Source organism: Chelon labrosus (assembly GCF_963514085.1).
Source record: "Chelon labrosus genome assembly, chromosome: 3".
NCBI lineage: Eukaryota > Metazoa > Chordata > Actinopteri > Mugiliformes > Mugilidae > Chelon > Chelon labrosus.
This window is the reverse complement of record NC_140339.1, coordinates 10,360,043-10,374,196: the sequence shown is the minus strand read 5'-3', so window position 1 is coordinate 10,374,196 and position 14,154 is coordinate 10,360,043. Positions and strand designations below refer to the sequence as shown.

Here is a 14,154-nt window from a genome sequence, read left to right as displayed (position 1 = left end):
TATTGATGTTTGATTTTGGTTGAGGATTTAGGGTTTTCTTTTGAGATTTGATTTTTAGAAAGGACTTGGTCTACATGTTTAGTTTCATTTTGTTTTACTAATTTCTTTGTTTTGTTCAATAACCTTCGTCCAGCCTTACTGCTGAGCTTTCTGTTAATATTTAACCATTCACAATAAACCTTAACAAAAAGCTTATTCCACCGGGTTTAATGTGGATGCTTTAATGCTTTATGTTGAAACTGTGTAAGAAGTGTGGTGATTCAACTCTACGATCATTTTGGCAGATGCAGTTTGTGTTGCCGTGAAACTGTACTGAATTAAACACAAAATTGTTTCTGTCATTTGGCCTAGCCCACTGACTAAAATGTGAATGTCAAAATAATAGAAACAAGTGTTGGTACAACACAATACAAACCAATTAGTACTACAAACCACAGTCTCTAAAATGAAAGCACAGATGAATCAACAGAGTTATTTTAATAAAACACTGGATATCATTACCTCCATGTAGCTAGGATTTAGTGCAGGACTGTTATATTAGAATGCATCGGTTTTCACTGGTGTACCTAATTAACTGACAAGTGAGAAGTCTGCTTCTCCGAACTGGAGAACCATCTACTGTAGATAATACACTGATTATGTCAAGTACATCATACAGTTCCACTTCACAGTTATCAAACGGTCCCTTTAATCTTCTTTAATCAGAGTAAATGATTAGCTTTTATTTAGTTTACACACAAATTTTTATGATGCATCTTTTACCTTCCAGGAAATCACTGATTTCCATTCATATAGATATGTTAGGAAAATGAATTTACATTGCAGGGAGTTCCTGTTTGTAAGCAGCAATCATGTTAAAATATTTCTCCACGTCTGTCTGTAAAGGCAGCACCATCAGATCAGCTGCTAGAAAGAAGTATTTGCAATAAATTACAGATGGATTCTCATGATCCTTTGGGTACAACACCCCTGTCTGCTCTAGACTTTCTAAGCTACATATCTTGTTAAAGTATTCAAGGTGTCCTTAAATGCACCACCCTGAAGGGTTTTCTTCCATCTTCCACAACAGTAAAGAAAGACTAAGAACACAAGTTCTTCACACACCTAAAAAAAAGTTTAAAGTTTCTGAAAAAAAGATTCTTATGTCAGTGCAGTAGATCAAAACCACAGGTGACCTTCTCAAAGCAAAATTCTGAAAGAGTTAGGATTAAGGGAAAATGTGAGAAAAATAAATGACTAGAAAAAAAAACAGCCACCACTGCCAACAAGTTTATGCAGCTTGCAAACTCGTCAACTTGACTGCGTGAACAGGAGAGACGGTGAAATCCATGCAAAAACTCAAACATACAGTATAAGCTCCACAGACTAAACAGAAAGGGAAAGGAATACAAGTGGAGGTTGCTGTGCGTATATGCATATGCATGCATGTTTGTGTGTTTGCATGCGCACATCGGCGGCTGGAAGGAATGAGAGGAATTCTGCGCTCTTTTTGTCGTAGGCGTGAAGATTTCGGAAAAGGGGAGCTGGACTCTCGCTGTCATGGCGTGACTGTCAAAGTTCGGAGGCGGGGACGGAACCAAGCTTTACACAACATCCACATTCCGTGTGTGTTTACGTGCTTGTGTTTATTGTGGCTTTGTTTCATAGCTATGAGAAACCTGTTTTCGTTGTGGGCGACCAGCAAGAAAGTGAGACGAGGGACAAAAGCTATTTTGGTCTTTGTGTGTGTGTTTGTCAGTGGTGATGAAGTGAGGATGTGTGAGTGAAGGTGTAAAAAGGCAAGACGAGACAAAAGTGTTTGCAAGACACGCATACACACACACACACACACACATGCAGATATGACAGCAGAAACTCAGTTACAGATTTGCGTGTGTGAAGGAGTGTGAGAGCGACTGTAGGCTACAGTGTGTTGAAAGCCACCAACAGTGCCTCCTTTGTGTCTCAAGCATGCTGATGAGACCAACTCAGACATTATTAACAACTCCACAAATAAATGAAAAACAATTCAAACACATCACAACACATGGCATAACCAGTATAAGACAGGCAAGCATGATATTACATCTGATGCTGAAGGCCCCACCTGACTGAGGTAATGGTATTCTTCAGGCTTCATGAGGTGAAAGGCTGTCCTCTCTTCGTCGCTCGCTCCTGCCAGCAGGTAGTAAAACACGTGGTAGTTTCTAAAAGAAAAACAAAAGTATTATGATTGATGCTGAGTTCTTTCTATCCTACTATTTATTTCTAATAAATTGTCTAAAAAATAATCAATAATTTTCCAGTTAAGATCTGCTTCTTTAAAATATTAAAATACTTAAATGGACATACCGAATACATACAGGTCTGCTATTCTCGAATGCTTATTATTAATAATAATGTAATGCAAAGAAAAAGGTTTTGTTTTTTGTGCTTTGTAGCTACTGTTCGATGTTAGCATTACATTTCAGGAACTAGCTTACCGTCAGGAGAGTAACAAGCTAACATAGTGATTAGCTTATGAACTTCTTAGTTGCCTTGTTAAAAAGCATAAATGCATAGCAAAAAGCAAAAGCATAGCATCGTTTTTTTGCGATCTTTTTTTGTAATCAGCTATGTAGCTCATTTTAGCATGTTAGCATACATTTTCAGAGAAAAGAAGACAAATGACTGACGGTGGTCAATAACTTTAGAGGTGTCATCTTTCAAAGGTTCAATAATTCACTGATAAGCACATACTGCAATACAACAAATATGCTAATACATATATCTTTGTATACTTATTTTAGCATGCCTTCATTTAGCATGCTAACAATCAAAAAGCACATGAATACAGTCAGAAAACTAACAAGCTAACACAGCGAAATTGATTAGTTTATTATGACTTTTTGCTGCTTTGTTCACAACAACAGCGCAAGCTTACTTTTAGCGTAATAGCATTCAGCGTTAGTATTCATTTTCAACTACAGCTCACAGTTAGCAAAGTAACAAGCTAGCTTATTGACTTAACCACCTTATTACCAACAACATGTTCGTTAAATTTAGCATAAAAACATCCAATGTTAGCATTAATTTTCAACTATGGGTCACATTCAGTAAAACAACAAACTAGCTTGTAAGAACAGCAGACCTTTTTGTTTAACATACTTAATTAAGCATGCTAGCCTCTAACATATGCAGTTAACAAAAAAATGATTAGTATTTTAGAATGTTAGCATGGTATTTTTAGCATAATGGCTTTTAACTAGACAGAGTATTGACGCTGTTCGTTTTAGAGTAGTCATCTCAATAACTGGTATTAAACAAATGCAAACGTCATGCAAGCCCACGTATATCAGAGTGCAATGACAGAATATAGCTGCAAGATCTGGAGGTCAAAAGTGTGCAGCAGCTTTGAAATCAACATCCTCTCCAAATGCAATTAAACACAAGCTTTCATGGGCCCTGAGTCAGCAATCCATCTCAATAAGAGGTGGCTAACACAGGAAGTCCTCCTGGTGAGGTCAACCACACCGTCCAGCCGGTTCAACATATTACTGTCAGCTCCACTTAGAGTTTAATTCACTTCGAGTCAAACTGGTTCAGCGGTGCATGTTCAAACTTCACAACAATGTTTACAATTTCTTGCTTATGAAACAATGAATTTTATTTTTGTTTTCAGAGGTTGTGATTGTGATCTACTCACCGCTCATTGTGCTCTTGATAGACCAGTCTTGACTTCTCCAGGAGGTATTTCTCCACATATGCTCTGCAAATAGCACAACACAGATGAGTAACTACAAAATGTGATTTAAAGAAAACAAAAAAACCACATAAGTAGTTATCTCTGGCTCCTCACCCTCTCACAGTGCCGCTCTCCTGGTAGTTCACCTGAATGAACTTGCCAAAGCGACTGGAGTTGTTATTATGTGCTGTCTTTGCGTTCCCAAATGCCTGGAGGGAAAGATGAGAGATGTGTGTAAGATGAAAACAAATACAAGATGAGAGAAAAAAAAAAGAAGGCACATTTTACATATCTTACACACAGCTTAGTTTGAGACGTTCGAGTCGACTCAAGGTGCGGATAATTTGTTTATGGGTCAAGCGCACAGAGACTTGGGCTTCATGCCAAACATTGTCTTGAAACGTTGTCAGCCTGGATGGCGCAGAGCAAGCTTTTCCTCTTACATACTTTCAAACAGCGTCAGCCTGACACAGATTAATAACATGTTTTTGGGATCTATTAAAGTCAGAGGCAGACAAATTGCCAGAGCGAGGATGAAGGAGCGGCGGCCAGCGGGCCTGATGGAAAAAAGCTCCACAGTGAGTAATGGGATCCATGTGGCCGTGTGGAACATGTGTAGTGGTTGTGCTTTAATAAGACGGTCCAGTATTTCCCCTTGCAGCTCTGTTTATGTTGTATGACTGCCTGGAGGGGAAGTAGTTTTTTGCCCTATATAAACCCTGCAGTTATTTGTAGCTCCACCACAAGTAAACAAATTCCTCGAATGAATCACTTAGAGCTGTCTCGAACCCTGTGTCTGTGAAATGGGAAAACACCCCTGACCCCACCCTTTAACCAGCGCCACTCGCTAACATCCAAACATGCTAGGAGAAGGCTAATGCCAAGCTTTGAGCATGACAGCCATCGCTGAATTTCACTTGAATTTCATACGAACCATGCTGCGCCATTGTTTTGCTAATGCTACGCAATGGAAAACACAACATTAAGGCAAGGCTTCCTTTTCTAGCTGCAAACAAAGCTTCACAAGGCAAAGTGACAAGTCTTTTCTAATCTGTATTTCTTTGCACATCGTCGTCAGCAGTACTTGAAAAAAATAACTACGTAAAAGTACAAATACCATAACTGAAAATGACTTTGGTAAAAGTTAAAGTTACCCATAAGAAAATCACTTGAGTAAAAGTCTTAAAGTAGGTCACATTAAATGTACTTAAGTATCAAAAGTATCTTGTGAAAAAATATACTCAAGTATCAGTGCAAGTACATTTATATTACGCATAAAAAGAAGCAAAACAACCAAAATGGTTATCCCACTTTCGGGTGAATGAAATAGATGTGGTATGATAAAACAAAAACAAAAAAACACTTGTAGAGTGAGTGAATCAAGTGTCTGCCTGAGAACAAAATAAAGCGTCTGTCTGCCTAAGAACACAAAAAAGTGCCTCCTATCTCTTAGTCATGGGTGACTGTCGTTTTCTACTGAAGGAGATGCCGTCAGTGTGGTAACGTCTTCCGTGTCTCCCTCATCAGCGTTAACTGGGGAGGTAGCCATGTTGATGTCTGCCACCCCGCGCATCCCGCCCTGGCCTCTAAACCTCTTGATAGTACCGTACGTTGTTCCTCTCGTCCTCTTGGACACGCCCATTCCAGATAATCCTTCGATGATTAATCATATTTCTATTTTAATTTGGTACGAGTAACGAGGTGGCAAACGTCAAAGTAACAGAGTAAAAGTATATTTTTTAACTTTTAAATGTAGCAGAGTAAAAGTAAAAGTCCTGATTGAAAAAAAAACTCAACTAAAGTACAGATCCTCAAAAAAACTACTTAAGTAGTGTAACGAAGTACATCTACTTCGTTACTATACACCTCTGGTCGTCAGTGTGCACATGGGTTTGTTCACGGCATTAAAAGACCTCTTGTAGCCTGGCAGGTAAATAAGTCTGAACCAAGCGCAAATAAACTGAAACTTTCTAAATCAGACGAGCGCTCCGTTTTCCCAAAGCATCTGAAGGTTTCATTAATAATCTGTCACAGTGGAAGTTAAAAAATTTGGTGCAAGGGGAACCGAGGACGCTCTGGACTCTCTACTACCCACAGGCCCTGGCACAAACAGCTGGATCGTAGCTATGAACACCCTTCATTTATGACTCGCAAAGCCGAACAAATCATTCAAATAGGCAGACATTGTGGAAAAAACATTCAGCTTCACTGTCTGGACAAAGAAAGAAAACAAGGTCACTCAGAGGAACAGTGACGATATCGTTTCCAAAAACGTGATATTCCCAGAGGAGCTGGTATTCAGTTCACCACGCCTGTCTCTGTCTGTGAACTGGCTAACCTGGCCAGTTCAGGAACTACAGGTCAGACAAGGACAGACCCACATCAGTCAGTGTGCCGAAGTAGTAAGAACTTCCTGTGTGGACAGCCAATAAAAACCGAGCACCAAAGCGCTCTTACTGCTTTCAGAGTGAATAACCTGGGTCAGACATGTCAGATAATGGACCTTTTACTGCTTTTTGTTAACATTCAACATTTTGTTTTGAACCAGCAGGAAGCAGGATGTGGAAGAACTGATACACTGAAAGCTGATTTACGCTCTTTCGCTGTGTATTTGTCCACCTGGTCTGTGTAAAAAAGATGCATAGTCAAAGTAGACATTTTTATGGCCGACTGTATTCTTTCTAAACTTGGCCGGCTCAGTATCATCGGAAATAAAACACAAATCTCCCCAAAGAAGAGATGAGAGAGTCATAACTGACCTCTGGAGAGACGGAGTTTCTTGCCATGAAAATGGAGTTGTAACATGTGAGTGTGCGCAAAAAAAGACTGAAAACGCTCACCAGTTAGAGCTAGCTGTCTTTAGATCAATAAACTACTTCCAAACGTTCATATTTCAGTTTTTAAGACTATAAAGATATTGCCAGAAACAATCACAACAGCCTTGCATCATCAGAAACACTATAGTAACATGCAAACATCAAACACAATGTGCATGTTTTCACCAGAAGTAACCAAACTGATCTAAATGCAAAGCAGCCACAAGAACAATTTCAGAAAATTGTTCTAAGGCACAAACGTTATTTTACTGCAGTCTTCCTTCTCCAACATACATAAACAAGCCACAACCATGCAAATGTGTTCTTTCCCTTTGTTGTTATTCTGCGTAATTAAAGTCAGCGACTAAAGCTCAAGACGACGGAGCAGGCTGAAGAAAAGTGGCAACAGAATAAAAAGCATATACAGTATGTAGATTTCCAACAGCAGCCAAGTATCCGAGGTTGGATTTCTTTCCCATCGAAAGGCCACAAAGACCGAAAGGGACACCAGTGCTAAAACTGTTTGTACAGACGTGATTCGCACCGATTCAATAGGTCAATGACATTATTCTTGGCTCCAGACCACAGGCGCAGCCAAAGGCAGACCAGTGACAGACTTGAGATGGTGCCAGTGTGTTCTGGGTGTAATGTGTCTGACTGCAGGCTCGGTCAAAGTCGTTCCGAGGAGCACAAAGGCGGAGGATGATGTTATGTTTTCACAGGAGACTTGCACAAACTGCTTCAGTTATGCTAAATACCGTGAGAAAATAGTTCTTTAAATTGTGGGTTTAAAACTCACTGACCCAGATCTATTCTGGTACCTTTAAAGTGATACTGCATGATACTTTTCTGTAGCTAAGCTTAATACTAGATTAGATTAGATTAGATAGATTAGACAGATACTTTATTTATGCCGTGGGAAATTCTCTGTCCAGTAGCTTCATCACATAGAAACAGATATAAAGATAATTAAGTTATATAAAAATATATAATGCTGTGTAAAAAATATACAGTATTGTCAGAAATGAACAAAGTCCAGTTGTTTCCTCACATTTCTCCACTTATAGCTCAACTGATCAGGCATAACATTATGACCACCTTCCTAATATTGTGTGTGCCTCCAAAACAGTTGTGTCTCATTAGAGAATGGACATGGTCCTTCTGAGGGTGTCCTGTGGTGTCTGGTAACAGGATGTTGTTAGTGGGGGCCTTTGGGTCCTATGGGTTGAGGGGAGGGGCCTCTGTGGATCATCCCACAGATACTTGATCAGTTTGGGATCTAATGAATTTGGAGGCCAGGTCAACACCTTGTGCTGTTCTTCATGTTGTTTTGAGTTGTTTTGTGTTTGTGTCTGTGTCAGGCTGCATCCTGCTGGGGATGGCTGCCAACTAGTTTTAGTCACTTGCAGTACTAAAAAACTCTCTGCACAGCATGTATTCTCTCAATTTTCCCACAAAACAAATGTGTGAATAACTGTGCTGTGATTCAATAACAAACCCTAGTTTGGTCATGTTAATAGAAAATATTTGAAGCCAATACATCTGGCATCAGTCTCCTGAAACCCCACAGTATCACATCATTAGTAAAATACAATTATTAGATGCATAGGTAAATCATAGTCATAGCATTTGTTGTTTCTAGGAAATCAATTAGACTTCCTTATGCAGAAGTATTCAGATACAGTAAATGCCTTTGCCAGTAGTAATTATGCCTCTGAGTGATCTGACTCATGTAGAATGGATGGAATGGAGACACGTGGCTTTTAATCATATGATGATAACGTCATTAGCAACTTTTCAGCTCTTGGAGAGAAGAGGCTAGAAAACAGACTGTTGTCCTGCATCGCGTCTGGAGGCAGTTAGAAGTATATGAAACGAATGGAGTGGTCACACCAGGCACTAAAATACAAAGTGGAGACAAAAGACTGCTTGATTTAACTCACAAAGGGATTATCTTTTAGCAAGTCATCAAGTGCTTAGAGGCTACAAATAAATGTCTATGACGGCTTTCAGAGGTCATTTGACAGTACAGTCCCAAACCTTACAGAGAAAAGCTCTGTCTGAATTTCAAAGCGCCTCACTGATCAATAAAAGCATTCTTCTCTCCTAAACAGATTTAGGAAGGCGTCATGAAATATTCTGCATTCCTTCTCCAACAGTAGCCAAAGAGAAAATTACTCAGAATAGCTCCGTGTGAATCAAAGACACATTGCTCATTTAACCTTTGCAGACTCACATCCTTTTGGGAGCCTACGACCGGGCCGACTCATCCACCGCAGTGTGCAGACAGGACGTCAACAATGGAGTGAAAGAGCAAGTGACTTGGCCCAGCATGTATCACGGGTTATGTCACAGCGTGTGTGGGCAGATAACGCTCTCCAGAGGCTAATTCACAACCATGCCCCTTGTAATCTCTCACCTAGCGGCACGCTGGCCACAGTGGACTGTGGTCACGGTGGTTGTTTAATCACAGGGGAGACCTGCAGCCAGGGTTCCCAGTGAAAGTGAAAGCCCGGTGGGATGTGGGTTGTGGCAGCGCCTGCTTCTGGCAAAATAGTGCTTTAAAATGTGTGAGGCAGGATGTGTAAAGGTTTAATCATCGGTGTAAGACAATAAAGAGGCTTTTTTTTGTTGCATCTGTCCTCGTCTTCAGCTATTTGTGTCTTACATTCTTCTAGGTTGACGTTGGGGCCAGCAGTGTCAGTAAGGTTGGGTCATTTTCCCAAGTGGAAAACATGGCAACAAGGGAAATGAACACGTGAGCTTACTTTATTTCCACAGAGGTATAGACAAATCTACATCAAAGAACAACCGGCAACGAAGGCCAACTATGACATCACCTCACATCACCTTTGTCTATACCAAGACGTTGCAGTTGATCGCACCACAAAGCCCGCAGCCAGCTGGCACATACAGTGTTTGGTGTAAAAAGACCTTTTTGCAACACTGAACCAGATTTGTCACAACAGAGCTCCTCACAAGACCACCGTCACCGTGTTTCGAACGCCTATGGAAGCAAATCTGATGGTCCAGTGGAATCAGCAATATAGACGTCAAGCTTGACAAGCAGCGCAACTCTGGCTCGAAAAGGTTGCCAGAAACCTCAGCGCTTGTTTGTTTTGGGGTTTTTGACGACTGCTGTGTCGTCCAAGAGAATTCCAGCTTCAAATTTCCTTGAATCTGCAGTCACATCCATTTATAGTGGCGAACTGTGCACGCCGATGCAAGAACACGCCGTAAATTTATGTTAAGGGTTGGCAATCCTTGTAGTACAGATTGTTGTTTTCCAACTGTCCATTAATGGGCTGTGATGAGTTGGGCATGTCTGGACACACGAATCCAATCTTATCGCTTACAAACAACCGCGTGGTTAACCATGTATGTCTAAGGCGAAGTTACCTTGAGACGGAGCCAAGCTATCTCTGCACCCGCATACTGTTTTGTTTTTTTTTATCTAACTTTCCACTGTAAAGCCAATTTTCCATCCATTTCAAAAGATGTGTCTACACCTGACAAGTACGTGTGTGTGACAGGAACAGAGAAAAGGAGTGAGAACGAGGAGAATGAAAACAAGAAAAGGTACAAAGCGTAGCGGGCTTTTCATAAACGAAATGGTTCACTGGAGCACTTGGCTCAATCAGAAAGTCCTCTTGTGTTAGCGAGGGGGAAGTGAACATTAGTCACAGCGATGGAGATGAAAGCCTGGCGTAATAGAAAAAATAATCGCGGGTCTCCAGGACTCCTCGGGTATCAGAGACGTCTCTCATATGTTGTAAACCTCTCTGATTTAGAGAAGATGAGCGGAGGGAAAAAAAAAAGCTGCATTCCTAAATTACAAGGGCCCCCGCGGACAGAAGCAAATCACGAACTTAACTCAAAATTAGCAAATTCGCTTCCCATGACGTTCCATAAACTGCAGACCTGTGCGTAAATCCTCAGAGAAGACAGTTTTCTTATCCTCGGGCGGTCTAAGCAGTCCTCCATCATTTCACTGCTTGAAAAGTAAGACTGTATTATCCAGGAATTTGTGGGGATAGAGCTGTAACAACAAACTAAACATACAGCAGGATGTACATATCTGAACGTATTCAAGTTTCCCGATCATCATAAAGGAAGACTTAAATCAGAATAATCCAGGCCTAACTTGGCCTAAAGGGAGATGTAAACATCTGCAATAATTAGGCAACTGTCAGTGAGCTGCAGAGAAGATGATGTACATCAAAAAAGTCGGGAACACGGGAGAAAACCCAGCTCGGAAAGAAAAAGAAAAGTCTTCTTTGCAGCGGGTTTTAAGCTATGGCCACGGCAAATACCTCATAAGCTCAGAATTACAAAAGTTTTCTTCACACATATAGTTTACTAAGGTCAGGTCCTAATTTTAAACAAAGTGCACGTTCTGTGGTTGGCAGCATGTTTATTGGTTCCCTTCAGGACAGAGTGAGTGCAGTAAACCGCCCAGCCATTCCTTATCTGCAGCAAAGAAGTCTTCAGCTTCCTCCGACTTTCTTGGATTTGATCCCTGCTTTATTTGTGTTTCTACTGATTTCACGCTCACTTTCTCAACATCACAGATACCAGCGGATTAAAAGAAAACATAAGATCCTAAGGTATCGGCATATTGGGTAAATTCCCTGAAGTACAGAAAAAAGCAGGACTTTCATCAAATACCTTAAATCCTAAGCAAGGAAAATGATCACGGTTTTCTGGCTTAAACCTCAGGCCCCCCAGCACAACAAAAAAGAGAGAGAGAGAGTAAAATATGTTTATACAACGGAGAAAATGATGGCCAGATTACAACTGAAACTAAATAAAGTTAAGATGTGAACATTTTGTAAAAATTGTAAGCTCTCTGATCACTCTCCAAGATTTACTTGGTTGCTTATTTATTTATACTCATTCTAGTTTTAAATTACATTGTAAACTCATTTCATAAGCTTCTAGTTTGATTTTATTATATTTTTTTACCCACCTTAAAATTCAATTCAATTTTATTTATATAGTGTCAGTAACAATACAAATTGTCTCAAGACGCTTTATAACATCCAGCCTGAAACCCCCAGAGCATGAAGCATGAAGGCGACAGTGGTAAGGAAAAACTCCCTTTGAAACAGGAAGAAACCTTGAGCAGAACCTTAAGCTCATACGGAGGGACCCATCTGCCCAAGGCCGGACGGGTAGAGACAGAAAAAAGAGAGAAGAGAGAGGATAGGAGGAATAAGATAAACATCTGTCACATACATCTGACTACAAGCGTACATGTAGAATCTGATGATGATACAAATACAAGATATAATGTTACATGGCTGTCTGAGAATATAAGAGGAATCAGAGGCAGGTTGGAGAATTGTTCATTCAGGTAGGAGTGGATAACTGCAGGCCAAAATGGGTTCTACCACAGACTAAACAGATGAGTACAGAAGCAGTTGATGGAACTGAACGAAGGGAAAATATGTGTGTACGTTCCCAACATGCTGTCTAGAAAGAATACATGAATACATAAAAAGAAAGTGACCAAAAAAAAAATTTTTTGCGTCGTGTCCACGTCGTACTTTTGTTGGCGTGTCTGGGCTCTTTACCAATAATGGCACCTGTCCTATTTTTCTTGTTTACACCTAGTTTAATTACACCTACAGTTAGAAAGCCAAATGCCTAAAACACACACACACACACACACACACACACACCCACAGGATTACAATATCTTCATCGGGGAAGAGAACAGAACAATCAGAGTGAAAACAGAATGAAAAAAAAAAAAAACCCTCTGTATCCAAAAACTAAACAGGAAGAGTGTGAGACAGAGAGCAGACAAACTCCTCGGAGAACAGCTTATTTAAAACAATAACATTCAATTTACTCCGTTTTTAAATGGAATGATGTAACTACACACCAGTTACTATCCATATGCAAACTACACGCAGTACTAACCCAAAACCTGCTGTTTCTTCTTGTTAGAACTACAAGGGAAAGGAAGGGTTTATTAATAAAGCACATTTATTTACAAGGCAGCTTCAAAGTGCTTTAGACACATTGTAAATGGAAGATATTGAACCCGAATACTTAATATAATACAAATTTAGAGCCAACACTGATAAAACAAAAGTGTAAATAAAGCTCCTAAGATAAAAATCAAAGTGATAAACATAGAACGCAGTAGAAAATTTAAGTCTGCTGTTCATCAGGATCAACTGATTGGTAAAGTGAAAGCCAGCTGTGGTTTAGAAATAAATAAGTATGATGTATATTAATTCTTTTATTAGTTTGCCACTTGATTAAAGGCTAAGTCAAATATTAAACTCTGCTACTGCTGCTTTCCAGTCTATATGATTTAGTAAACAGGTGGAAAAGGTGGAGATATGAGGATCAGTAAATTGAGGGTTAGCCCTCTTTGTGTTTTTTTTTAAAGTTCCCATTGGCACCGAATTCCCCCCCTGCCAGCGCTCAAACACACACACACACACACACATACAAACACTGGATCTTGCTCACGGATCCTGACAGAGGATCTAAACTAGCATGTGTACACAGCTCTGTAAAACACAGCTAAAATTAGAGATGCTGATGATGGGGCTCAGCTGTACGTGCGGCCACAAGCAGGGAGGTGACATTACAACACGACTGGAAATCGGAAATTAAGACTCATGCTAAGCCTTTTCCCGGTGCCGGGAGAATCGGGTTACAAAGGAGCTAAACTCAGGAAATAAAAGTTGGTGCATGGATGTTTGTGTTTCCAGCCGATGGAGAATATATGTTTTTTTTCAAAAAAATAATAGAAAGATAATAGGGCAAAAAGTGACAAATTAGTTAATTAAACCTACTTAGATTTTCTTGCAAACAAATATTCACTTGTTTAGACTTTACAAGTGCAGAAATGTACAGTTCTTCTGAATTTAGAGACCATTTTCAGATAATTCAGTCTATTAAAATAATCATTATTGCAGCCCTACCCTGTGTCACTGCACATGGGACAACAACACAGTGGAAATGGAAGCAGTAAAAATATTTTAATTAAGTGTACGCCAAACATCTTGTCCCACGTTATAGCAGGATGTAACTGCTAGACTGACCTATATACACTAATTTGCCAGTTCATTAGATACACTAGTGAAAACAAAAGCATTCTAAAGGCTCTTTTAGGGTACTGCGGGACATACGCACGTAGCCTGCATCGGTCCCATACACTTGTCGGCACTTTTTTCCAGTCAGGTTAATTTTTGTTTCTACTTCCTGCTTCATTTTCAACAATGGCGACTGAAACTTTCGCCGAAATTTCGCAGAAGACGAGTCCTACAAATGTTTGTATCTCCAAACCTTCTCAGTTAACCTTTCCTCGATGTGTTCCATCTTTACTGATCCAAAACAATTCATTTGAAAATTGCGGAGATGGAGAAGCAGCTGGAAATACTAAAGTGGAAACGCGCTACTACCAAGCGGACAAATCACAGCCGTGGCGCGTAGTTACATTTCTGGGGAGGTGCACGTCAGCTTACGGCCCTAGGGTCTGCTTATGCTCTGCGCTGTCGCCGTAGCTATGGCATCAAATTGACGCAGAAGCCTGAACCACCTATAAGGTAACAGTCCTGCACTAAATATAAGCTTCATGAAGGTTAAAATGTTCAGTTTATGTTGAAACAG

At 40.1% G+C, this 14,154-nt stretch overlaps 1 protein-coding gene across 2 annotated transcripts in view; it reads right to left on the bottom strand.

The window, feature by feature from the left end:
• myo9aa (myosin IXAa) overlaps positions 1-14,154 on the bottom strand; it is a 108,031-nt gene that overhangs the window by 48,405 nt on the left and 45,472 nt on the right. For both annotated transcript variants that reach the window (XM_084541165.1, XM_084541166.1), the window contains exons 3-5: positions 3,818-3,912; positions 3,665-3,727; positions 2,087-2,186 (exon numbers count right to left, since the gene is read on the bottom strand). In XM_084541165.1, the coding sequence (XP_084397291.1) occupies positions 2,087-2,186; positions 3,665-3,727; positions 3,818-3,912 (258 nt within the window). The remainder of the gene's footprint in view (positions 1-2,086; positions 2,187-3,664; positions 3,728-3,817; positions 3,913-14,154) is intronic.